This window comes from Acanthopagrus latus, chromosome 13, assembly GCF_904848185.1.
Source record: "Acanthopagrus latus isolate v.2019 chromosome 13, fAcaLat1.1, whole genome shotgun sequence".
In the NCBI taxonomy this organism is placed as follows: domain Eukaryota; kingdom Metazoa; phylum Chordata; class Actinopteri; order Spariformes; family Sparidae; genus Acanthopagrus; species Acanthopagrus latus.
Window position 1 is genome coordinate 26,735,387 of NC_051051.1, and position 25,991 is coordinate 26,761,377.

The window sequence follows — 25,991 nt, forward strand, 5'->3', positions numbered from 1 at the left end:
GAACTTGTCTTGACCTGGCTCACCAGGACTTGAGATTTACATGTAATCTGTTTTTCTTGTTTTTTAATGTTAATCGACAGTTAAATTACGTCACAGTGTTTATTTAATCACATCATTTAAACACATTGTGTTGACAGAGGACACAAACTGCTGACGGATGACCGATGAAGGCGGAGGTGTCGAGTTATCAGCTCCTTTATAGAGCAGAACAGCTGACTCTGACCCTGAACGCACCACGGTGAAACTGCTCCTCAGTCGGCTCGTGCTCGGCTCTGTGCTGCCACCTGGTGGTCGAACATCAGCCTCTTTCTGGCAGATCTCCAGAGCAGGTGACAGGTCAGTGAAGGCACCACGACAGTGGGCTCAGTATGTTGATCAATGTGAATCAGATCTGACAGAGAGTTCATGTCCAACAAACAAAAATAACAACATTTCATTAAAGTAACAGTTTGTCCAATTAGTAAAACTCAGTCATTCTCTCTTTGTATCATCAGGAGGAGGAGAGGAGGACTTTACATCATGAGGAGGAGGAGAGGAGGACTTTATATCCTCAGGAGGAGGAGAGGAGGACTTTATATCATCAGGAGGAGGAGAGGAGGACTTTATATCATCAGGAGGAGGAGAGGAGGACTTTATATCATCAGGAGGAGGAGAGGAGGACTTTATATCATCAGGAGGAGGAGAGGAGGACTTTACATCATCAGGAGGAGGAGAGGAGGATTTTATATCATCAGGAGGAGGAGAAGATGACTTTATATCATGAGGAGGAGGAGAGGAGGACTTTATATCATCAGGAGGAGGAGAAGATGACTTTATATCATCAGGAGGAGGAGAGGAGGACTTTATATCATGAGGAGGAGGAGAGGAGGACTTTATATCCTCAGGAGGAGGAGAGGAGGACTTTATATCATCAGGAGGAAGAGAGGAGGACTTTATATCATCATGTTTATTTCTGCCTTATTTTGCCTTAAATAAAATTAGAAGTTGAATTATGTTCCAGCGAGTTTAAGAGGCCGATGTTTAGTTTACTGGCATCATGTGACAGGATTTCTGGGTAATGAAGTTCTCACAGCCGCTCTCACTGACAGCTGCTCTCTTTAAATAAACACTAAACTTTGTTCAGAGTAAATAAAGTTAATGTGATTTAACGTTCACATCCCTCTGAACATCCTGCTGCAGATGACACACACACATCAGCTGATTCATTACCTTCTGTGTGTGTGTGTGTGTGTGTGTGTGTGTGTGTGTGTGTGTGTGTGTGTGTGTGGACTCCAAACTGTGCAGACACATTTTTATTTCCACATCTCCAAGTAAAATCTTACATTTCCTCTACAGGTGAACATCAAACAGTGAGAATAAGTTAAACAAGCTGACCTGAGGTCTGTTTGGAGGATGGTGGACAGACAGCAGACTTCTTCTTTGGTATCTCAGTGACTCGTTATGTTTTAGTTTCAGATCTTTCAACACCGGCAACAATGAGTTTAAGTTCCAAAATCACTCTGAGCTGCAACGAGTAATCGATTTGTTGTCAGTTATTTTGATAATTAATCAGTTTGAGGGATGCACGACAACGACTTCTTCTTCTGTTTACTGACAACAAACCAATTTTAAAGGAGCTGCCGTCACCTTCTGTAGCTGCTGCGCTTGTGAAACCGTTTAAACAATTCTTCATATGATCAGGTCAGTTTATCAGCTATAATACATATTTTCAGTTTTCCAAGCTCGGGCTGATTTTAATTGTTTATCAGGGAAAAAAGATAAACGTTAGATGTCGTCTCAATAAAATTACAGCTGAATTAATAATAATTTTAAATATTTTGTCCTCTAACAGATTTGTTTTGTTAAAAGTCGTCTTCACGTCATGTCACGATGACGATTATCCTCAAATATTGATATTGTATTAAAAAGACACACGATAATATTGTGTAATTAATACATCGCCTCCGAAACTGTTTTGGTTTAATTCTGTTCTTGTTTAGCTGAAGTGGTCGGCAGGTGAGAGAACAACAAGCCGACCTGCCTGCACTGTTTTCACTTTTTCTCACAGTGAAATTATTGTGAACTCTTCAGGTCACGACTGGAGATCTGATATCGTGACAGCTCTGATCTACAAACAACATCAAAGATCATTTGCTTGAAAGATAATGATGCGTTTTCTGCCAACTGACTCGCTGCTGCTCAGAATAATAAAGCACGAAATGGCGGTAAAGGTCAGTGACATCACGACTCTGACTCACAGCTCAGGTGGGTCCGAGGTGTCGATCGATCTGCTGTCCTGCTCCACCATCATGAAATCAGAACCCTTCAGATAATAAATCATAACTCCACTCTTACATTAACATATGAAACAAAAAGGCATTTACAAAACAAAGTGTGTTCCCATCATGCATCTGACACACGCATCAACAGACAAACTGGAAGAGACCTGCAGCCTGATTCGCTCCAAAACTACAACTGCTGTTTAATTTGGTCCTCTGTTTCCCACAATCCCCTGCACACCGGCCTCTTCTTCAGTGTTTACATGTCGTCAGATCTGAAACGTTTACTGGCTGGTTGAAGATAAACTCTGCCGACTTCACTTTGGAGCATTCGTACCACGTTCAAGTTATTTGGGACGGAAATATTCAAATGTTTCTTACTTCAGACAAACTTTAGACGGCTCAAAGTCAAATGAAGCACTAAGTCACTTCCTGTAAAGTTGACTTGAATGACTTTGGTGACGTTTAGCACGTTTGGCATCAAAGGATTTTATTTAAATTGGCAACAGACAGAAAAATGACGATCCATGTAAAGATCAGGTTCCTTATGACCTCATTTTCACTGATGGTCAGTCGGTTGTTCCCCAAAACATGAACAATGAATTACGGCAATAAGGAAGTGAGTCTGTCATTGTGCATTCACAACAGGAAGAGGCACTGTTCTCCCCGGTCACTATCTCCAGGTAACAATGGAACAACTGAGGAGAGAAGAAGAAGCTGCTGATGAGGAGGCAAAGAGAGTGAAGAGGGAGAGCGACAGAAACCGAGGTAAACCTGATGGAGACGCTCCGGTGTCAAAACCGTCTTGAATGACAAGAGGAAGAGTGAAGCGTTAGATGTGATGTTCCCTGTGAGCGTTTGTTTTGTGCATCATGTTGAAGATCTCATCATGTCTGTAAGGTTCACTGACGTCCCTGCTTCTTCTTAAAGATCTTATTAAAAGCGTTTCTCCTCCGGCTGCCGGACGACTCGCTCTCCTCGCCTCCGTCCTCCTCCACAGGACTCCTCCTGGGCGTGAGCTGGACGCCCGTCCCCCGACCGCTGCTGGTCGAGCTGGACGAGGCGGAGGACGCGAAGACGAGCGGACTGTCGACGGCGTCGGACGTGATGCAGAGGGAGCGGGTGGAGCAGGCGGAGGCGAGGACGGCAGCAGAGTTGCCCCTCAGCTCCCCGAGGCTAGAGCTCTTCTCCAGACCACCACCTCCTCCAACACTTCCTCCTCCTGCTCCACCGAGCCCCGAGCCCTGACCCTGCAGGGGGTGGAGCCTGGATGAAAGGAGGAAGGCCTTGGACCCGTACAGGCTTCGTGATTCACTGTGTGAGAGAGGGAGGGCGGAGTCAGAGTCGGAGCGGTTCATGATGTCCCTGAGGGAGAGAAAGAGAGAACCAATCAGATGATTGTTTACAAAAACCTCTGAAACAAAGATCCTTTAATAAACAACGAACACTTCAACTTAACCACTAAAACAAAATGTGTTAACAGAACCACAAACAACAAACAGCAACATTAGGAGGGAAACAGGAAGAAGAACAAGAAGCAGCGATGTGACGGCGACTGGACCGCAGTAAAATTTTATTATTGTTCTCTAGAACTGTGAGGTCACAGTGACGCCTGACATCTGACCTCTGACCTCTGGAATCTGGAGTCGTAGTGGACTTCAGTACAGAATTTCCAGAAACACAGAACCAATTCTGGTTCTGTTCATATACGAGTTGATTGTTTGAGTAACGACTTGTTAGTGCGTCAGTAAAACGCCGTGCAGAGGAAGATACCCGAAGCTGCCGGAGCGACAGCGCTGCCTCTGGCTCGCCGCGGCGCCTCCTGCTGGAGGGAGGCTGGACGCCGCCTCCACAGAATGGAAGTAAGAAGAGCGGAGGAGCAGAGCAGAGAAGTGAGCGGTGCCTTCAGCGTAGGACGAAGAAGAGGAGGAGGAGGAGGAGGAGGTGGAGGTGGGGGGAGGACAGAATGAGATGGAGGGAGGGTGAAGAGGAGAGGTGGGGCCGATGGAGGGGTGAGACAGGGAGGAGGAGAGAGAGGGGGAGGGCACGGGGAGGAACTCCAGCTGGCCAATGGAACGGCTGCGATTCTGCCGGCAGTGACCACTGGGAGGACGGGACGATGTGAACGGGTCACGCCCTTCCTGTTGAGGTAAGCCCCGCCCTTCAACCAACCTCTGAGAGCTGAACGTCAAACCGGGGTCTCCCATCCGCTGTCGCAGGGGCATCAGACTCTGAGCTGCAGGAGAGGGAGGAGGAAGAGTTAGACTCAGTTGGTGGTTTTATTTTGAAAAGCAGAGACACAGGAAGTTCTGACTCACAAACAGCAGAAATGCTTCTTAAAACTGAGGAGTTACAAGTGCAGACGACAGATTCATGAGGAGAAAAAGTGCAAAAGTGAACTTTTAGCTGCAACAACTTTCAAATAAAATGAGACTTTTTTTTAAGCTTCCTGTTGGATTCACAGCTCGTAAACTTCAGCTTCGTCCACAGAGACACTGGACCTGTTCAGACCCGGTGTCAACATCCGTCCTGAGTGATCCGATGTCAAGTGGACAGCTCTCAGTACAGGTAGCATGCATCAAGGAGGAGGTCCAGTCCCTCAGACCACATTTAGAACAACAACATCACCAGACTCCCTTAACAAATCATGTGATTTTAAGAGTTGTTGAGTTAAAACAAACTTTATAAACATTACGAAACTATATTAAGACAGATTCCGACTCACTGTGTCCTTGTTGTAAGTTCAGCATTAAACCAGAAGCTGAAGTTGTTTGTCTCCTTGTAAAAAGTGTCAGTTTGTGGCAGCATGTCTGTACCAGCCTGTCTGCTTCTGTGTCTAAAGTGCTAAAGTCTTACCTGCCAACATTGATCAGCTGTTTGAACACACTGTTTACACTGATTTCACCATTTACACTCCATTTATGAAAGAAGAAACATGTTATTGATCTAAACATGTCACATGTTACAAAGACACTAAACAGGAACAATATAGGCGACTTCTTTGTCCCCGTGGAGAAAGTCCCCAGACTCCCTTAACAAATGTGTCAGTTTAGTGAGTTGTTGAGCTGGAGACACTTTATAAACTCTGTGAAACTCTGTCTCTGACTCATTCTGCATTATTTGGATCTTCTTGTTAATTCAGCATATAGAGTGAGGATGTGAGACCTGATGACAAGTGGTCACTCAGGACGGATGTTGATATCAGGTGTGAACGGGGCCAAACACTTGAACTGATCTTCTGACTGACAACTGTGAAAAACAGGTTTGACAAAGTTTCCAATCAAGTATTCTTGGAGTAATTCACTCCAATATAAGGTACTTTTTTAATCTTTCCAAATGTTTCTGTGGTTTTAGAATCCAAACATTCGACTGTGTGAATCAACTTGCTCCAGCAGCAGAAATTCTGAAAGTAAGAAACATTTCTTTGTGTTTTTAGCTGCTGCAGACCTGCAAGTGGATGTTAGTGAACAGAGGAGGGGGCACAGGTGAAGTGTTAACACAGTGATTTGTTTTCCAGGTCTTCAGAGAGTGAAAAGGTGAGGAGAGGAAGAGGAGACTCCAAGAGGCTTCGTCTGATCTGACCAGACGGAGCGAGGAAGGTGAAGGAGGACGAGGTGGAGGAGGAGGAGGAAGAGGAGGAGGAGGCTGCACAGGTGAGGAGGCGTTCACATGGACACCTGTGGTCCGTCATATTCACAGAACACTGATCGAAGTTGAAAGAATAATTGAACATGAATCGTGCTCAGATGAGTCAGATCTGGAGTCCGGATGTTAGCCTAGCTTAGCATTAAGACTGGGAGAAGAAGAAACGACTCTCTGATGACTATAAACCTCTTTACATGACTGGATGTGTGGCGCTAACAAGCTAACAAGCTAACGCTGCTGCATCGTACTCTGATGTGCCGTCGTTTATCGTTCAATCTCAATTTTACTAAAGAATTCCTCACATTTTAACCTTAAATTTCAGTTTGTTTTCTGACTTCTCACAAATGTTCATGTGAACGCTGCCTCCAGGTTGATTCGTGCCTCTGTTTCAAAGTGGAAACATCTTTTTGTTTTGGCCTCTTCGAGGTGAAATGAAGCCGCTTCCCACATTCATTCAACACTTTCTGTGACTTTTGACAGATTGCTGGGTGTATATTTTAAGAAAATCAGATTTCTAAACTGGCTTTTACCAGAAATGTATCAAAAGATTCAGATTTTATTTGCAATTCTATTAATTATTACAAACCTGTTTGCTCAGTCTTTAATATAACCTCCATGTATTACACATCGTTATTATTTTACCAATAAAGTTTTGAAATATAATTTATGTAACGATGTAATGATTTTATATCACTTAACATTTATTTACTTTTATATTTTGTATTTTATGCTTCATTGAAAAATCATAAGAAAAGGTTGTAGCTGCTCATGTGAATTTATGATACAGTATAATTATATATAATTTATTTTATATCTCATTGTGTTCATTGTTCAGAAACTCAGTGGGAACCGAGACAGTCGGATCGTACAGAGGAATGAACCAATCAGAGAGGGGGAGGCTGAAAGAGGGAGGGGCCAACCAGAGTGTTTCCATGGTGACTGGGTTTCTGCGATGCCACTCAGGGGCCAGAGGTCGCTCACTCGCCGGTCCATCTGCCACGCTGCGTCTGGAGGGAGCCAATCAAGAGAGAGATGCCAAGAAAAGAGGACCAATCAGAGGAGAGGACGGAGACAGTGAGCGGACCACAGGTGAGCTGAGAGGAGATGAGGTCAGGTGGGTCATCACGTTTCCCTCTGTGAGAAACCCGAAGTGACCAGTGGCGACTGAATCTCTACAGTCGGGGTCGCTTTACACAAACTTAAGATCCCAAGACTTTAGCAGACGGACTCCAGCAGCTACAGACAGAACCAGACAGAACCACAGGCAGAACTGCAGAGAGAACCACGGGCAGAACCACAGGCAGAACCACAGGCATATCCATGGACAGAACCACGGGCAGAACCATGGACAGAACCACGGGCAGAACCACAGGCATAACCATGGACAGAACCACAGGCAGAACCATGGACAGAACCACGGGCAGAACCACAGGCATAACCATGGACAGAACCACAGGCAGAACCATGGACAGAACCACAGGCAGAACCATGGACAGAACCATGGGCAGAACTTCAGCTTGACTGGTAAAAGTAAACCTTCAGTTTATTTCTACAGATCGACGACTATAAAACGCAGCAGTAATAAAAAGAAGCTTGTCTGTAAGTTAAATCTGATGATAAAAAGATAACTGTCCGATCAATATGTACGATAAAACAAAATGTAGCAGCTCTTGTTCAAGAGCTTGTTGACATGTAAGAAATGATGAGACACACTACTGTGACAAAACAATATGTTTTAGACACAGGCTAATCGTTAGCAGTAAGCTAATGTTACTGCATGCACAAGTACGTCCACCATCTTTGACAGCTGGGTACGGCAACACCACTTGTACAAACTACATACACTGATGCAGTAATGAGTTCTGAACCAGTTCCCTCCTCTCAAAGTTTGAGTTGTTTTAATTGCTTTTCGGTTAACTGCCTGATCTGAGGTCAGGCTGGCTGTCTGAGATGACGACAGTAAATATGTAGCTCAGCTGCTTCCACAGACCGCAGGTCAGGCTTAAAATCTCCCCACAAGATTATTCATTAAAGAGACAACTATATTTCAGAGGAGTAACCATGATATATTTTTTATTATCTGAATAATAACAACAACAAATCTCTAGTTAAGAAACCAACAATGTCCATCTGTGGCCCTCAGGTCCGAGCTCATTGGTTACTACCGAAGACGCAAAGCTACATTTAAAAAGTATTCTGCAATTTATAAAAACAAATCAAAACAAAAAAACCCCACTGCTTCTCCCTGTAGTTTGTATCAAACAAACAGTAAGTAGTGTATTTGTTGCAGACTATTTTAAGCCACACTTGGTGCTGTAATGAGCAGCAGGACGAGTCGAGTCTGAACAAGATTAGTGCCGACGGACCTTAACTAACCAAACGTGTCATCAACTTACACTGCAGCGTCCCAGGAGACAGGATGTCTTCGTCCATGTCGTCGAGGTCGTCAGAGAGGATGAGGTGCTGCGGGGTCGGAGGTCGCAGGCCGAGGAAGGACGGGTCCAGGTTGAGGGCGGCAGCCAACGCTCCCAGACCAGGATTATTGACCAGGCAGAAACCGGTCAGAGACTCGATCTGCTGCCAGCGGTGGAGCTTCTCCCGCAGCGCCGCCGTCACCTCGGCCAGCGCCTGTCTGAGGGAGGAGGAGGGTGTTAGCAGGAGGGACGGCGGCGGCTGTGAAACCAACAACATCTGCAGGTAACAGAGATGCTGTTGTTCAGTCTGTTAGCACTGAATCATGACAAGGGCCCTGTTGATGATACTCTGACCTGGGACCTGTTGACTCCGTCTGTTAAGCTAACAGGTCACAATATCATGCTAACAGATGGTACATTAAATATTTGTGGATCTAAAGTTAATATGTCGTCTGGTTGAACGTCACTCACTTGGCAGAGAGGATCTTATGGTCGACGTCGTCCAGTGAGGAGCTGTGAGCCACATGAAACGTCCCGAACAGAGAGCTCCTCTTCTTCTTGATCTTCTCTGCCTGAAACACATCATCATCATCATCATCATCACCATCATCATCATGTGTGTCTCAGTGTTAACAGTGTGTGTTGCTGTCCTCACCCCCTCTCTGGCCTGCAGCAGCTGCCTTTCTGCGCTCTGTTTCTTGATGTTGTAGTACTGAACCTCAATCTCGTGCGTCAGCTGAAGCCACCTCTGCAGAGACTCCGGTGGAGCACAGTGAGCCCGCGACTCCAGCTCCCTTTCAGCCTTCTTCAACGCCATACGCACCTGCGATTCATACACAACTCAGGATTTTCAGCCCTCTAAGGTAACGTGTCAGACGTTTCCAGGGTCTTTGGGGAGCTCACAGTGAAAACCTCCTCTACCTGTTCCAGCTCCTCCTCGGCGTATTTCTGCCGGCTCCTCTCGTTCTCGGTTCCCTCTCGAAGCTCTCGGAGCCGATGAGCCTCCTGTTTGGCTGAGTCGATCTCACTCCTCAGCTCCTCCTCCACCTTCACCTTCTCCACCTGAACGCAGCGCTGCTCCTCCTGAGCCTTCTGCAGCCTGACGGAAACAACAACAACAACAACAGAACATATGAGGTCATTTTTATATTTTCTCTTATTGGTTCAGCTCCTAGATTTAGTTTGACAGACTGATCACACGGCCTGTTTTATCTTGGGTAGCTGAGGCTTTCTGCCACGTCTTATGTCTTCCTCGATGGATTGAGTTACTCAGTTGTCATGGCGATGGTTTAGTGACGGAGTGTATATTGTACTCTGGTCACGTGATAAATAAACACAGTCCTGTGAGGAAGGCCATGAGATGATGTAGAAAGCTCCTGACGACTCTGAAACTCAGAGCTCAAACTTAAGTCCTTAATGACTATGTAAGGACACTCCCGCACTATGTAAGGATGCTCGCATGCTATGTAAGGACACTCCCTCACTATGTAAGGATGCTGGCATGCTATGTAAGGACACTCCCGCACTATGTAAGGATGCTCGCATGCTATGTAAGGACACTCCCTCACTATGTAAGGATGCTTGCATGCTATGTAAGGACACTCCCACACTATGTAAGGACACTCCCACACTATGTAAGGACACTTGCAAACTATGTAGGGACACTCCCACACAGAGTTAAAAGCCTGCAACTCCCCTCCAGTTAGTTAGAACTGACCAAGCCTCTTGGTTTAGAGGTGAGTCGTCTTCAATAAATTAGTCCAGTTGTCTACGATACAGAACTAGAATTACTCCATCTAATGTTACTTTTAGCATTTCTATTACTACTTTTACGATGTCTAATGGATCACCAATGTTAGTACTTCTTCTATCACTACATCTCTGTTACTACTACAGCCACTGATTCTACTACCACTGTGAATACTGTTACTTTTACTACTGTTACTACTACCAACATTATGACTGAACTGCTACTACTACTGTAACGTATGCTACTGTTAGTAGTACTGACACTAATGTTAACATTATATTAGTAGTATTGCCTCAGTTTTTGTACTGTTATAACTAATGTTACTGCTAATTGACCTATTATTGACGTTACTACGAGTAATGTCACTGATACTACTGTTAGTACAAGTACCACTATTAATACTAGTGATACTGTAATTTTGGTGTTTGACTCCTGTACTATACCACACTGCTGTCATACTGCTGCTGTTACCAGTGTCTGTAGTGACTGTTGTTGCCAGCAGGGGGAGCTGTGCCTCAGTCTGAGGGGGAGGGGGTCAGTGTTTATGGGGTGGCATGAAGGAATGTGTAACTGTGTGTGTGTGTGTGTGTGTGTAAAGTGTGTGTAACAGTATATATGTGACCTGTCCTCGGTGAATCACCACCTGTTTGGATTTAATCTACTGACACTGTATCCAGGTCAGCTGCTGACACACAATACAGCCGCAGTACTCACAGATCTATTGTAGTACTACAGGTGGTATTTCTGTTGAATCCACCTATAGAACCAGTTATTTTACTCAACAATGATAGTTTTTCACAGTACCAGCAGTAACCGTAGCTAGAGCATCAGCAGTAGTTATAGTTCGTATAGCAATAATATAAATGGGAAATGCTCATGTTTGGAGTAGTAATAGTATGATATTACTTGTATCAGTAGTAGTTTGTAGCAGTATAGCCATCACAGTAATGTAACAGTAGAGGGGATAGTGAGTGCTAACAGAGAACATAAGAACAAAAATAGTAATGGTAATTGGAGTAATAGTAGCAGTAGTCGTAGTAATAGCAGTACTAAATCATAGTAGCCTTAGAGACAGTATTCTTAGTAAAACTAGTCGTGGTAATAGCAGCGGTCACCGTTACACAAATAAATGTAGTAATAGAAGTCATATTAGTGGTAAAAATGACAGCATTAATAAAGGCAGTACACAGTGTAATATTAGAGGTAGTAACAATAGTAGGTTTACTGTGAGGGTAGAAATGCAACAGCTGCCGCTGTGGTAAGTGTAACAGGTGAACTGTTACTACTGTTACACTTACTTCTGTTACTAGTGTTACTGTAGTAACAGTAGTAAGTGTAACAGCAGTATCAGTAGTAAAAGTAACAGCAGCCGTCACAGGAGAAAAGCGTAACAGTAGTAGTAACCAATAGTAACAGTCCTCTAAGTGTCATCAGCTCTCGTCGTAGTCAGAGAGAAACAAAACGAGCTGTGAGGTGAAACAGCATGTTACAACATGACACACACACACACACACACACACACACACACACACACACACGCACACACACACAGAGTGTGTTCCTGTGCCAAGTGTGTGAAGTGTTTGTGTAAGGTGGTGTGTAAATGCAGGTGTGTGTGTGTGAGAGAGAGAGACAGAGAGCATAAGACTGAGCTCCTGGCTATTCTTTGACCATATAAGGACTTCAGACAGAGGGCCTCTGCAGAGACTGTCTACACACACACACACACACACACACACACACACACACACACACACACACACACACACACACAGTAGATGAGTTATTTCCTCATGGTAGCTGCAGCTCAGTCACTGTTGAAGGTTAATTATATATAATTATATAATAACAAAATGTGTTGGATGGTCTCAGCAGCTGTTCTGAGCTCGGCTGTGAGGAGTTTTATCATCCGTACATTAAAACAGGCTGCAGCTCAAACTCCTTCCAACACTGAGATGTGGAGCTGATTATTTAAATCACAGGATGTGAACACATGTAGTTCTGATCCGTCTGGTTATTAACCCTTGAATGCAATAACAGATGTTGTGACAGAAGCTGTGATGGACTCACTTCTCCTGCAGCTCCTGCAGGCTCTGCTCGGCCCTCTGCAGACCCTCCAGGTCCTTCATCAGCTTCCCCATGTCGTCTCTGGACTTCCTGGTCTGGACGTAGGCGAACCAGCAGCCGCCCAGCGCCATGAGGATGGACACACCCAGAACCAGATCCTTCCACCGGTTCTGTCGGCCTGGTGACACAGTTCATATTAATACACACACAAATACACAACACGTGTAGTTTTATTAGAAACATCAACATAAGGATAATCCCACAAATACTTTAAAGCTGTATAACCTACAGTCAACAGAAACAGATTCATACCCACACACATATACACATGAATGTATGTATATGTGTGTTAATATGTATGTTTACTTATGTTTATCAAACTATATGTCTGTGTGTGTGTAAGTGTGTGTAAATATATATATTTATATTAACAACAACACACACACACAGTAAGTATATGAATTATATGAATGTGGACTCGAGGGTTAGACAACCATCACATTTCCTCCTCATTCAGCAAAGTAATATGTTACTCTGAGATTACCACTGATATCACTGTGTCATAACACACACACACACACACACACACACACACCTGGCGGCGGTCCAAACAGGATGATGTCGAGGGCTTTGAGCTGCAGTTTCTGAGCATGACTTCTGTCTAAGATCTTCAGCACGGTCACGGTCAGCGTGGTGTTCTTCACCGCCAGCCTGCCGGGAACACAGACGAGCTCATTAACGAGGCTCACAGAAACGAGAGTCTCAGTCCGACGGTAGATTTTAACCTCCACAGGAAGTGGCAGGCCAGAAACAAACACTGTCATGGTTGTGTGGTTTTTCAGCTCAGAAGAAAAAAGTGGTGCATTTAAGGACGCTCCGATATCTGAGATGTGAGTACGGGGGCCTACAGGAAATCATCAGGCTTTAAACAGAGCTGGAAAACAAACAACGGTTCTGGTGTCATGACTTATCAGATTATTATTATTAGATCAAATAAATTGAAGACGCTGAGCCTGTTTACAGAGGACAGAAATATGACTTACAGTTTAAAGACAAACTGGAATGAGCAAAGTAAAGATGGACAACAGGAACCACGCCACAGAAATAAGTCTGAGGATTATAGATCGTCTGTCTGACTGAACTATAAATGCCGACGGGTGTAATACCACTGGTATGGTCCTTTAAGCTGCTCCTTCTCCCCATCATAACTGGGTCAAATGTGAACTCACAGACATGGAACACATATTGATATCACTCAGAGTGACGTTCACGTCCTGCGGACATCTTTATCTCGGACGTACATCCAGAACAAACGTCCATAAAACCATGTAGAGATCAGAGAACAAAGACAGTTCAGAACAGTGCACATCCATGAGTACACTGCTAACAGGAGCTGCTAACAGGCGCTGCTAACAGGAGCTGCTAACAGGCGCTGCTAACAGGCGCTGCTAACAGGCGCTGCTAACAGGAGCTGCTAACAGGAGCTGCTAACAGGCGCTGCTAACAGGCGCTGCTAACAGGAGCTGCTAACAGGAGCTGCTAACAGGAGCTGCTAACAGACACTCTAACAAAGTATAAACAAATACACCGTTTGTAGCTGGAGGTTAAATTATACTTCCTGTCTGAAGGGTTACCTGGGTAAGGCCTTCCCATCCAGCTGGTGTTTCCTGAAGGTTTCTGTGTACTGAGGAAGCTCCACACTGTTGACCAGCCAGTCCTCCACCTGCTGCACCGTCCAGTTATACACTGCAACACACACACAGCATGTATTTAATAATAAAACCACTTCACACAGTTCAGAAGGTCAGAGTCAGTGTGGAATGAAGGATTGAACACAGCGACTGTGTCGAGCCGCAGAGCTAAACATCCACCATTCTGAAAAATAAACAGCTGAGGACGTTTGAGGGACGACCGGTGGTTTACAGCTGCGACAAGAAGGTTTCTGCAACACGAAGAAGATTGTTAACATGTTTCTGGCTCCGTCACTTAATAACCGAAACATCAACAGCAGCTGTTGGTCTGCTGTACATCTCCGTCTCTCTCTGTTATTACATCTCAGGCACTTTTCTCTAAAAATAAACATTTTCTTCTTCATGTGTCGTTTTTTTTCGTCATCGCCGTGACAAATTGCGATGGAAAATAAAGTGGATCCAAAAATAGGATTTTATTTTTACACGCAACACAATTCTCCTGTTGAATCCCTCCACCGGTCTGTCTTTCTTTCTTTCTCTCTTTCTTTTTTCTTTCTCTCTCTCAACAGATGAATCTTGATTTTTCTCCTGACCCTTAAACTCACAGGTTCTTAGAGGAGGTCTGGTTCTGTGAGGTGATGCTGTGAACACTGTGTTGTATTTACAGAGTAAACAGATGCTCAGAGTGAAGATGCGTCACTGAGTGTTTAACATGAGGAAACCTCAGATCTGCGTCCAGCAGTCACTTTGCTGAAGAGTCGTTCTGTTGATGTTTGTGTGTTTTTGCTTTGTTGAAACTACTTTTCCTTCAATCTGCCGACTTTATTTAATTAATGGGTTTTTACATTTCCCAGAGTTGCTGTGACACAAAGAGCAGCAGCCTGTTGCAGCAGCTGATCTTCAGATTGAGAGTAAATCGTCACTAACAGTTAATAATTAGTTAGTTTCACACTGAACTCAACAGTTTGATGACGATGGCTCGTCTGCAGGTGATTCTAACATCACCTGCTCCATCAGGAATAATTACAGACGCAGTGAGCTCACGTCTGTTGGAGTTTTGTCCTTGTGTGAAAATAGAGGACATCAAACATGCTGATGCAAATGTGACAGATGCTAACGTGCTAACACCAACATGTCTGGGAACCAAGACTACAACAGAAACTATGAAATCCATCAGAAGAACCTGACGGTGTACAAGCTCATCAAATGTGCTGTAATCTCATGTTCAGGTATTCAGGAAGCTGTTAGCAGTGCCTGTTAGCAGCTCCTGTTAGCAGTGCCTGTTAGCAGCCCCTGTTAGCAGCTCCTGTTAGCAGTGCCTGTTAGCAGCTCCTGTTAGCAGCTCTTGTTAGCAGCGCCTGTTAGCAGCTCCTGTTAGCAGCGTCTGTTAGCAGCTCCTGTTAGCAGTGCCTGTTAGCAGCTCCTGTTAGCAGCTCTTGTTAGCAGCGCCTGTTAGCAGCTCCTGTTAGCAGCGCCTGTTAGCAGCTCCTGTTAGCAGCGCCTGTTAGCAGCTCCTGTTAGCAGCTCCTGTTAGCAGCTCTTGTTAGCAGCTCCTGTTAGCAGCTCCTGTTAGCAGCTCCTGTTAGCAGCTCTTGTTAGCAGTGCCTGTTAGCAGCTCCTGTTAGCAGCTCCTGTTAGCAGCTCTTGTTAGCAGCGCCTGTTAGCAGCTCCTGTTAGCAGCGTCTGTTTGATTTAATGGACTTGTTGTGGACGCATGTCAGATGTCATTAAGTTATTTAGATATTTGACTCAAACTCCTGCAGTATTTTCTCCGGTGCCACCTGAGGATTCAGGCTCCATTCAGACATCAGACAAATATTTTTCTCAAATCAGACCTGATTAGCCGAGTGTCCAGACTGAGCCACAGCTGTAAAAATCAGATTTGATTCATATTTCATGTTGTTTTATTTACTGTCCAGACTTAAATCTTGAGATGCCAAAAGACGGATGTGCACTGGTTTACTGCATTTACTGCTTTAAACATTTTATATTTTCTATACTTCACCAAAACAAAAGGGTCAGTTTGTTGTCTGAAACTGGACCCGGTGTGGGACCCTGACCCAGTGAACCCGCCTGTTGTTGCTGTTTTTTTCCAGTGTACTGGACTTTCTGGCACAACGATTTCCTCTGGGCTTAATAAAGTTCTATCTCATGCATTGTAACATAGTCTGAAGAGAGCCGACGTCTGCTGAATGTTTATATCTGTGACTGAACAGTTCCTGTAGTTTCACCAGGGTTAAAATAACATCCTGGACGAGGAGTTAAAGGTCCGGTGTCGAGGATGTCGTGGCATCAGTGTGCTCATCTCGCCCTCTCGAGGTCACGCTAGCAAATATTCGTAGTTCCAGGTGAATCCAGGTATGAATATTATATTCCGTTCCTGCCAACAGATCCTCCTGAAGTCACATACTGCACCTTTAAATGATGTCGGAGTTGAGGGCAAATTGTGCAGCCAGGTTCACAGGAAACAGGTCAGACTGAATCACCGCCTCACCTTCAGAGCTCTTCCAGGTGGTCCACATGTCCTCCACGCTGATGTACAGGTCGGCTCGGTGGAAGCTGCTGTGTTTGGCTTTGGAGTCATGATACTTCAGATCCTCCCTGAGAAACTGAGGAGGGGGAGGAGAAGGAGGAGGAGGAGGAGGAGGAGAAGGAGAAGGAGAAGGAGTCTGTGTGAGCTGCAGCCTTGTCTTGTTGGGTCAGGAGGAGAACAAACAGGGTTTTCGTCTCACCTCGTCCGTCTCGGTCATGTCCACCGTCCCGTCTGCGTCGTCGTCCATCTGTTTGTGGATGCTGCAGATCGCCTCGAAACTCAGCAGGGAGTTTTCATCCTGACAGAGCTGCTGGTCTATCACACACAGATCTACAACACAGAGAGACGACGACAACAACAACAACAACACATCATTATTACCTTTACTGTTGTCCACAGAGGGGGAAGGTGTGGCATTACAGCGACATGTACACCATAAAGTCCATACAGAACCAGAACACACAGGATCTCAGCAGATATGTCAGGTAGGTAAAGACTGCGAGTCCGAGCTTCTGTGTCAGTTTGATGAACGTCGACTCTGTTCGTCGAGCCAAAAACAGCAACAGGCGAGCAAACATCCAGCGTGTCTGGCTGCCATCTTTGTTTGGGTCGAGAACTGAAGCGTGCGAGAGCCCGAGGAGGAAAATCTTTCTCGAGTACAGAAGTCAACGCAGCAAAACTTGGAGTCATAAAAGGAGTCGCTTCTGTCGCTGTTACACTTTCTTCACTATGCCTTACTCGTGCACAGACACACACAGACACACACAGACACACAACAGAGGTGGTCGGGAGTTAGTCCACGTTTGGTTCTGGACCAGCAGAATCATAAAATGGAAGAACCTGACACTGAACACTGAGGCCAGTAAGAATGAAACTCTTCCTTCTCTTCTCCCACAAAGCAGCAACTGCCTCAGTTCCTGTTAGCCTCAGCTAGCAGCTAGCATCCACGACCATCCATCACAATCACTTATCTGCTGCCGCCGTCGTCATGACAACGCAGCAGATTTACTCAGGTTGAACGGAGCGAGAACTTCGTTCATGCCTACATTTGGTCATCTCAGCATGCAGATCGCCTGAGGGTCTCTGCATGAGCACTCAGCTGAGTGTGTGTGTGTGTGTGTGTGTGTGTGTGTGTGTGTGTGTGTGTGTGTGAGTGTGTGTGTGGGGGGGGGTTTACAAAGGTCTCTTCCGTGTGAAAATGATTTGCGACACTTTGGGGTCTCCAGCTGAAGTGGAGAATAATAACACACTGTAAAAAACTCCTCAGTGAAGAGAAATGTCTTTTGTGTATCTGATCATGTATCAGTTTAATCGATGCTCTCACTAAAGGTTCAGTGTGAGGAGTTTCAGGCAGCAGTTCTGTTCGCTCCACGCTGCCTGTGTGCTCGAACATGTTCTGCTCTTGTGCAGACGACGCGCTCGTGCTCGATGTTTTGGGAGCTACAGTCCAGCACCAACATCAGATCTGCAGACTGTGTTCAGTGTAGCTACAAACATCACCTGCTAGTTCTAATTCAGTTTCATTTTATGGCGGCATCAGTTCTTTATCTTAAGTCAACACTTCAGTTTGTCGCAGTGACTTCTGACCTCATTACGTCCACTTCCTCAGCACCGGTGAGGCTGCAGCTGATCCAGATGTCAGATAATTCAGACTGTGTAACTATCAGCTGTTCACACTGTCGATACGGTGACGACAGCGAACCTGCAGCAGTGCAAGAGTTACTCTCTCGGCTCTCTGGGTAAATATTAGGACAGATTAGAGATGAGATGGAGCAGCTCTGATCACAGAGATTCAACGGCTACACGCTGCGTTTGGTTTCAGACGGAGAGAGAAGAGTGGAGACAAAAACAGTGTGAGGAGGAAGAGAAGGTGTGTGCAGGTCTGTGGAGCTTATTAAGACACATTAATACACCTCAAGGCAGATCTATGACAGATTTATGTCCATAGTTTTGGATTCAGTTTGACGAACACTTCCCGAGGAGATCATCATCTACCACAGATAAACACAAATCACAGACAGAGAATCACGACAGTATGACAGTGCCTGAGAATCATCACGTTTTTGAGTTTTCTTCAGTATTAAATTAAGAGCTGCTGGTACATGAAGGGGTTTACTGCAAACAGCAACCGCTAACAGCTAATTCAGCACAGTTTGAATGCACAAGGTGCCAAGTCGTGTCCAGTTCCTTTACATTTGGTGAGATGCCGTGACAGAATAAAAACAGGAATAGGCTAAAAAGGAGCTTTAACTAATTGTGTCTGCTGTAACAGTATATAATTTGTTTAAAACCTGTTATTATACAGACAGAACACTCTGCTTTCTGATTCAACTTTCAAACACGACCACGTTGAGCTGTGTTCACAACCACAAACCATGCAGCGTTGGAGTCGTGCTGTCGGAGGGTGAAATCTGACGGCCAACAGATTTAAACCTATAGTGAAGGTATCTCCAGGAGGACCGCTGTTAACTTGATCCTGGAATAAATCCAGCTTAAGTACCCCCTCCACTGTGACGGCCACAACACCACAGAAGAAGACAGAGAGGTAAAGAGAGTGACAGGTGAGGAAGCCGCCTCAGCTAAAGGTCTGAGGATTAAGATCGGCAGCTGTGAGGATAAAAATACAGAGATAATAGAATTAAAGAGGAGGAAGGTTGAGTGAAAGTCACACACTGAACATCAGTCTGAACCGAGTCCAACACAGCAGGAACGCTTCACGTCCCAGAACCAAGAGCAGGAGACACATCCCAGCATGCACCTCTTCAAGTTTCCCTTTTTAACAGAGTAACTTAATTTGGTACAATTGAGTGAAACCAGCTGAAGGAAAATTCACACATAAGTCAAATCAGCTGACAGCAGAAGGTAACAGCTGTAGTGGTGAGCTTCGCTCCATACGTCCAGATGAGGATGCTTCATTTGTAAGAATCCAGCAGCAGAGCGTCGCAGGTTAAAGGTCAGTGTGACAGACTGAGCTGAGTGAAGCAGCGAGCTGTGAGAACGAGTGAGTGATTCAGACGGAGAGATAACAAGTCAGAACACGACTTTCTGCTGAGGAGCTGAGAGCGTCTGAGAGGGAAAACACCGTCCTGACGTCTAATGCTAATGTTAACGGAGCAAAATGGAAGAATTGTCCACATATTAAGTAGATACTCTGCATGTCACCAGAGTGCTAACTGTAGCTGCCTTTAGCTAGTTAGCTCAGTTAGCCGTGCAGCTTGTGGTCTGGACTGGGAGGCTGGTTAGCATGCTAGCTTTAATAGATATCTCAGCAACAACAATTCACAACTAAAATTCTTATACATATGAATATATACTAGTATATATTAGTTAGAATATATATTATATATATATATTATATAATATATTATATTAGAAAATGTTTGTTAATTAACGGAGTGAAGATAAAGTTCTGCCTCAGTAACTCCTGAGGTTTTCACTCTTTATGTCTTTCTTGGAGTTTAATTTCACTTCTTGCAGTTTCTGTTGAACAGAAGCTTCTGTTAGCGCCTCGTTCTGAGACCAGAGGTGTGAAATGAAGCCGTGAACCCGCAGCATGTTTCATTTTATACTTTGGTAGCAGAGAAGAAACCGAGTGATGTGACACACGCAGTCACCTGCTCTTTTCCTATTGGCTCTCAGACCTGGAGGCGGAACTTTGCCTTTTGTCTCTTACGAAGCAGGGATGAGTCTATTTCTGACAACACATTTCCTGTGACATCATCAATGTGTGAAGTTCAGGAAACTGTGGTGAGCTGCTAACGGCTAGCTCCCACACTATCTTTGCTGCACACATGCACGCACACACACACACACACACACACACTTCTGAAGTCCATACATGAGGATGGTTCACAGGAAGCTGTCACTTAAGAGTCGTAGACAGAATGAGGGACAGGGCGTATTTCCACAGTGACACGACATCTCTTTCTCCCTCAGGTTCATTTGTGTACGATGTAAAAATCCAAAACCGCTCCGACCTCAAACACAAACAGCCCTCGTTCATTCTCAAGAACAAATTCTGTGCTCATCAAATGCTACAACAAGACTGAAGCCTCAATCGACTTCATATCACAATCATGATTTAAAAGAAAACCAAGCACAAACAAAATGTTAAATGAACAGGTTTGTCTCTTTACCTGTCTGTACCTGTAGATCTCTGCTGCTGTAACGTTAATATAAAAACTGCACAAGATGATTCAGCTCATGCTAGATGTTATCTGGCTACACAGAAAGCATAACCTCATTAGCATAAAGCTGCAGTTGGTACAATACCAGCAAGAGCGATCTACACTTAGAAAGCATCCAACCAACAAAATCTTACAACCTCTCCTCATGACCACACACCGACCAGCCGGCTGGGAAATGTTTGCGGCTATTTTACAAAATTCAACAAGCTTGATTAGCTTTTAAAGGCTAATAAATACATAAATAAACAACCCTGTTAAATGCTACAATCATATAAACAGCAGCTAACTAGCTGTCCCAGCACAACAGTTACTCCTTACAGCTGTAGCTGTGTGCTTTGTGCTAACTGGGTTAGCTGATGAACAACAGTCCATCGCTGCCACTCCTGCTCACTCAATCACTAATAGAGACTGCGTCCTTTGTGCTAACTGGGTTAGCTTGGCTCAGGAGCTGCAAGCTTTGTGCTAACTGGGTTAGCCAGTGAAGGAGTCTGTTGCTGTCACTGCTGCTCACTCACTGTGTGCTTTGTGCTAACTTTAGCAGCTGTGGGAGGCAAATGTTGCAGCAGCAGCAGCAGTTCTATGCTCAGGGGCAGTGTGCTTTTTGCAGCTAGGTTAGCTAGCTGCTGAACAACAGGCTCAGAGGCTGTGAACTGTGAATGCAGTCCATCTTTTTCATCAATAACTATATCCAACTACCTCATGTCTCAGCCACATATAAACATTGTATACTATCATCATGACCATGGCTATCGTTAGCACTCACTGCTGTCAAGCTAAACTGTTAGCATTGGTTTGGCTGCATTTTCTCTGCCATTCTCGTGCCACTAGCTCACTAATAGCTTTAGCAACACATGCTCTTATATAAAACAAAACTTTACAAGGATTATTCACCAAAACTAACCCTTGACTCTAGACTCATGATTGGCTCACATGGAAAGACTGACAGGATAAATGCTAAAGCTCAAACTCAGATAATTCATCCAATAGGATCAATAACAACATGACACCAAGAGAACTGAAATAACTTCATTAAATAAGCTCAGAACACAGCATGCTAACAGGATCACGGTCTAATGGTCACCATCTTAGTTTAGTGTGTTAGCATGCTAACAGCTGAAGCTATTGGACTGTTGGACACATTACATCAACAACACACACACACACACACACACACACACACACACACACCCAGGCAGTGTGTGTCCTACCTGAGGCTGCGTTGCCGTTGGAAACAGGATGATGGTGTTGGTGGTCCAGGTGGGCGTGGTCACCTCTGTCCAGCGAACTGTGAGCCCCGACACACACACCCAGTATGCACACACACACCAGCCACACACACACACCCTCCATGTCTGAAGAATGAGAGGAAGAAACATTTTTTCACATTAAAACGGAGTGTCTTCAAACGTTTCACAATAAAAGCACATCCTCAAGTTTCTCTGTTGGTCTGCAGTTATTCCATCGTATCACTACAGCATCACATGACTTACTCAGCAAACAGCAAACACTTTTTTTTTCCGTGTTTCAGTTCAAACAGCTGTTCAGCTTCAGCCTGCATTGATCAGGGCAGTTCAATAATCCATACATAACACTAACAAACCGCCTATCACCTCCTGACCCTGGTGGTGAGCCAGTCAGATTCCAGATATGTACATGCCACTGGATCTAAACACCAAAGCTGCAATTCTTTATCAATCAGACATCAGCTTTTAGGTTAATCATCAGCTGAGTTTACTAAAAAGAAAGTTTTTGAACAACTCATGTTAGCAGTAGCTTGTTCCGCTCACCGCCGTCCTGCCAGTGGAGAAGAGTCGATCTCAGAATGAGACGTAACCTGGAGGACAGTTAAGGTGGAACTACTGTCTTCCAGCAACAACTATCCAAAAAACAACTGGTAACTTTCTTTTTAGTAACTCTGTGTACACAAACAATGTTCTCAGTGCTGGTGTTCATGTGTAGAGACCCTGGTGATGCTACCAGCAAAGTTTCATGTTGTGTCAAGACTTCCTACAATTTTAAAAATAACTCCCATTGAAAATTAATTTGACCCGAAACGGAAATATGGTCATTCTTAAAAGTGGTTATTAATTAATGGTGCTAAATAAGCTTTTAAACAAACGGTTGACTCAGGGACATTCACAAAATGACCCTAGCTCGCATTTTGGTGAGAGTTTTGTTTTAAAGTGTGTTGACAGGTGTTGGCGAGTTCTGCTGCATGTTATAAAAGTAGTATGAAGCGTTTGTGGCACCAGAGGAAGCTGCATGCCATCTGATAAACTGCCACAGTGGCCGAGTTGCATTGTGGGTAATGGTAGCGACAGGTTTTGGTCTTTAACCGCTCTCCTTTGACTGTCAGACTCGTCGCGGACAGTTTGAAGAGATACCACCTTTCTTTCTTCCACACGTTCTTCTTCCTTTTCAAAACCTTGTGCCTACATTACCCACAATGCATTTGTGGGTGTGAATGCATGTGGTTACTTTAAGTCAAGGCAAAAACATCCAGCTGTTCAGATTCAGATGCTGAAATACAGATCAGAACATCCAGGATGTAAACAGCCGGTTCTGAGTTACTGGAGTTCTTCTTCATCTCTCACTGTTCTGACATCACGTCCAGTATCGTCTTTTATTCCTTTTCATATTTTAGATTTATCCAGTTCCTTGTTGTTCACTGACTCACTGAGAGAGAGAAAGTTAAAGTAATCTGATATCAAATGTACTTAAGTATGAAATGTTAAAGTAAAAGTACATTTTGCATGTATCCATATGCTGTAAACTATTGATCCACGATGACGGGATCCAATATGTCATGATTCTGATTATCTGACTGTCGTTTAGATAAATTAATTAAAACACGAGCTCCTTTGTCTCTGTGCTGGGTGTAATCTACAAAGTAACTGTAACTAAAGTAAATACATGAACTGCACTCAAGTACTTACTTACATCTCATACATTACATCATTACATATATATTTCAAACACAAACACGATAAATATCTTTCAGTACTCGCTGATGCGTTCACGGTCCTCGCTTCATCTCAGTGACCGCTGTCTTTAGCTTCTGTGAGGTTTAAATAAATGAATCCATCCATCGATCCGCAGCAGCAGCACGTGACTCATGAAGCCGTCGAGTCTCGAGTGACTCGAATCCATCTCAACTTCAGAGTTACTCAGAGAGTCTGGAGACTTTCTTCTTCTTGTTCTGTGTGAAACAGAGCGTGTGTGTGTGTGTGTGTGTGTGCTGGAGGTCAGAGGTCACACAGCTGCTCCGTTCACACCGACATCCCTCCACAGAAAACACGTTGAGCCGCGGAGAAAAACGCGCCTGATCCGCGGAGAGTTCGAGTCCCGAGCGTCGAGACAGAAGACGTCACTCACCTCCAGCTGTTAATCCATCGATGTGATCGGCTCAGTCAGGGCGGATCGATCAGCAGACACACAGACACAGACACAGACTCAGCTGGTCGGTCAGTTGATCGGGTCTCGACACAAACTCAACAAACTGCTGCTGAGGAAAAAACACGAGGAGGTCCGCCTGCGCTGCGTTCACGGACCCACCGAAAGCTCCGACTTCAGAGAATAGAAACATTGATCTGAAGAGCTGCAGCGGTTCTGATCGAATAAATCTGCTACTGTTTCTATTAAAGTTCAAAGTCATTTTCAAGCAGAGTTTTGAGTTTGAGTTTTTCACGTTTTTTGAAACTTTTATTTTTTGTTCTGGAGGATGAAAACTGCAAAAATCCAAAATAAATATAAATGACTCACTAAATACATTAAAATGCAATGAAAATAATAATGAAGGTGAATGTAATTAATTTAGAAAATGCAACAACATTTAAAAAAAACTGTTTCTGTATTTATTTACCTGTGTTGATTTAGTTACATTTTTCTTTTTTTTGGTTTTGTTTTATTTGTGTATTATTTTATATAGTTACTTATGTTTTATTTTGTAACATGTATAATTGATCTATGAACTCTGATCCCAGACCATCTTTTAACTAACGGGTCAATTATGTTCTGTTGTATCATGAAGCAAAATGAATAAAGAAAAGAATACTACAATATTAACAATAATAAATAAAATGCAAAAAATACAATCAAATTTATGAAATAAATGGGGGGAAATGCAAAGGAAAAATAAATAAATAAATAAATAAATGGGGTGAATTAAATCAGGAAGTAAATAACTCAAGTTAAATAATTAACTAGTTAAATAAATTCTGAAGCAAATTACAGCAGAAATGTCAGTTCATGTCACATCTTATAAATTAACTAATGTCCACATTTATCTGGATGTTGGTAGTTTTGGACTTGAATTTATCATTAAAATACTTTCATATATATTTTTCTCATTACTATCCTTTTTAAATTTCATATTTAACATTTTCATATTTGATGTTATAAAATATGATTGTAGCATCATCAAGTTATTGTCATTTAACTATTGAACATGCAGCCTCATGCAGCTGCGCGGTTGTCATGGAGATGAGATGACGTCATCCCCTGGTCATCTCGTGCTCAGGGTCCAGACTGAACCTTGAGATTCAACCTACAAACGCCAAACTTCAGACTGGTGCTTTTATTTTGTCAGTAAGGTCTGAAGGTTCGTTCAGGTGCACCTTGTTGAAAATAGAAGCAGCCTACATGTATTTTGAGTCAATATATTCTTCTCTCTGTTTATTGATGTGAGCTGATGTTAAGTGAGATCCAACAGAGTCCAGGTTCTGATCAGCAGCTTCAGTTCTGCTGCCTGATCGATTCCCCTCCTCAGTCAGACTGTTTCAGCCTGATGAGACATGATCGATCAGGGTTGATCAGAAACCTGGATCAAGAGTCTAGATGCCACAGGAACCTGGACTGAGCCTCAGCTGGCCCCCCAGCAGTCCTCCAGTCTGGTGGCGCCCCCCTGTGGCCGGAGAGAGGAGGTGCAGGAGGAGCCTCAGATCCACATCAGACACCTGAACTGACAGGAAGTCCAGGTCCAGCTCATGAAGATGAGTTCAAGGGCCAGTAGAGGACTTGTTAACCTGCCAGCTGGTCTTGGATCTGTAATACTCTGTAAACTACAGTAGGAACAGTGAACACTGTGTACTGTGTCCCACCTGCAGTCTCTGTAGAGACGTTTCACCTCATTGATCGAGGTAGGAACATTGGATTACTGAAGCAGAGAGGATCATACTATAATATATTTATGATCTGGTTCCCGTCAGACTCTCCTTCTCTTAAAAAATTAACAACTCGCTGATGTTAAAGGAAACAGACCGTTCTGTTCATGACGGTAAGAATCTGCTCTACAAAACCAAAGCACAGCGGCTGCAGACTGAAACTAAACTCTGAAATCTTTGTTTTTATCATTTGACAAAATAAAAGTTTAGTCTCGCTCCATCTGAAAGGAAAAGAGATGTAAAACCTGACATCTTAATATGATAAATTCACTAAATATTACTTG

The 25,991-nt window shown here is 44.0% G+C and overlaps 1 protein-coding gene across 4 annotated transcripts; it reads right to left on the bottom strand.

Moving 5' to 3' along the window:
• Nucleotides 1-1,276: 1,276 nt before the first annotated feature.
• On the bottom strand, nucleotides 1,277-24,156 carry LOC119031133 (stromal interaction molecule 1-like). Of its 4 annotated transcripts, none has more exons than XM_037119355.1 (14): nucleotides 23,921-24,153; nucleotides 21,754-21,897; nucleotides 16,558-16,688; nucleotides 16,320-16,434; nucleotides 13,769-13,880; nucleotides 12,730-12,845; nucleotides 12,138-12,312; nucleotides 9,239-9,416; nucleotides 8,973-9,140; nucleotides 8,789-8,889; nucleotides 8,300-8,535; nucleotides 6,824-6,910; nucleotides 4,431-4,494; nucleotides 1,277-3,623 (listed from the first exon to the last, which is right to left on the bottom strand). In XM_037119355.1, exons 2-14 carry the CDS (start codon nucleotides 21,893-21,895, stop codon nucleotides 3,161-3,163), a joined length of 2,088 nt encoding a protein of 695 aa, XP_036975250.1. In that variant the 5' UTR covers nucleotides 21,896-21,897; nucleotides 23,921-24,153; the 3' UTR covers nucleotides 1,277-3,160. The 4 variants fall into 4 exon arrangements, with proteins under 4 accessions (XP_036975250.1, XP_036975251.1, XP_036975253.1 ...); XM_037119356.1 differs by lacking the exon at nucleotides 23,921-24,153 and adding an exon at nucleotides 23,550-23,818; XM_037119358.1 differs by lacking the exon at nucleotides 6,824-6,910 and having other exon boundaries at nucleotides 23,921-24,156.
• Nucleotides 24,157-25,991: the final 1,835 nt, after the last annotated feature.

Excerpts from the sequence above, each read along its gene's own strand:
- LOC119031133 (XM_037119355.1), bottom strand. The coding sequence starts at position 21,895 with ATGGAGGGTGTGTGTGTGTGGCTGGTGTGTGTGTGCATACTGGGTGTG. Across the intron at positions 8,890-8,972 it reads TGCTGCAGGCCAGAGAGGGG|GCAGAGAAGATCAAGAAGAA; the intron begins GTGAGGACAGCA and ends GATGTGTTTCAG. Across the intron at positions 4,495-6,823 it reads GTCACCATGGAAACACTCTG|CTCAGAGTCTGATGCCCCTG; the intron begins GTTGGCCCCTCC and ends CCTCTCCTGCAG.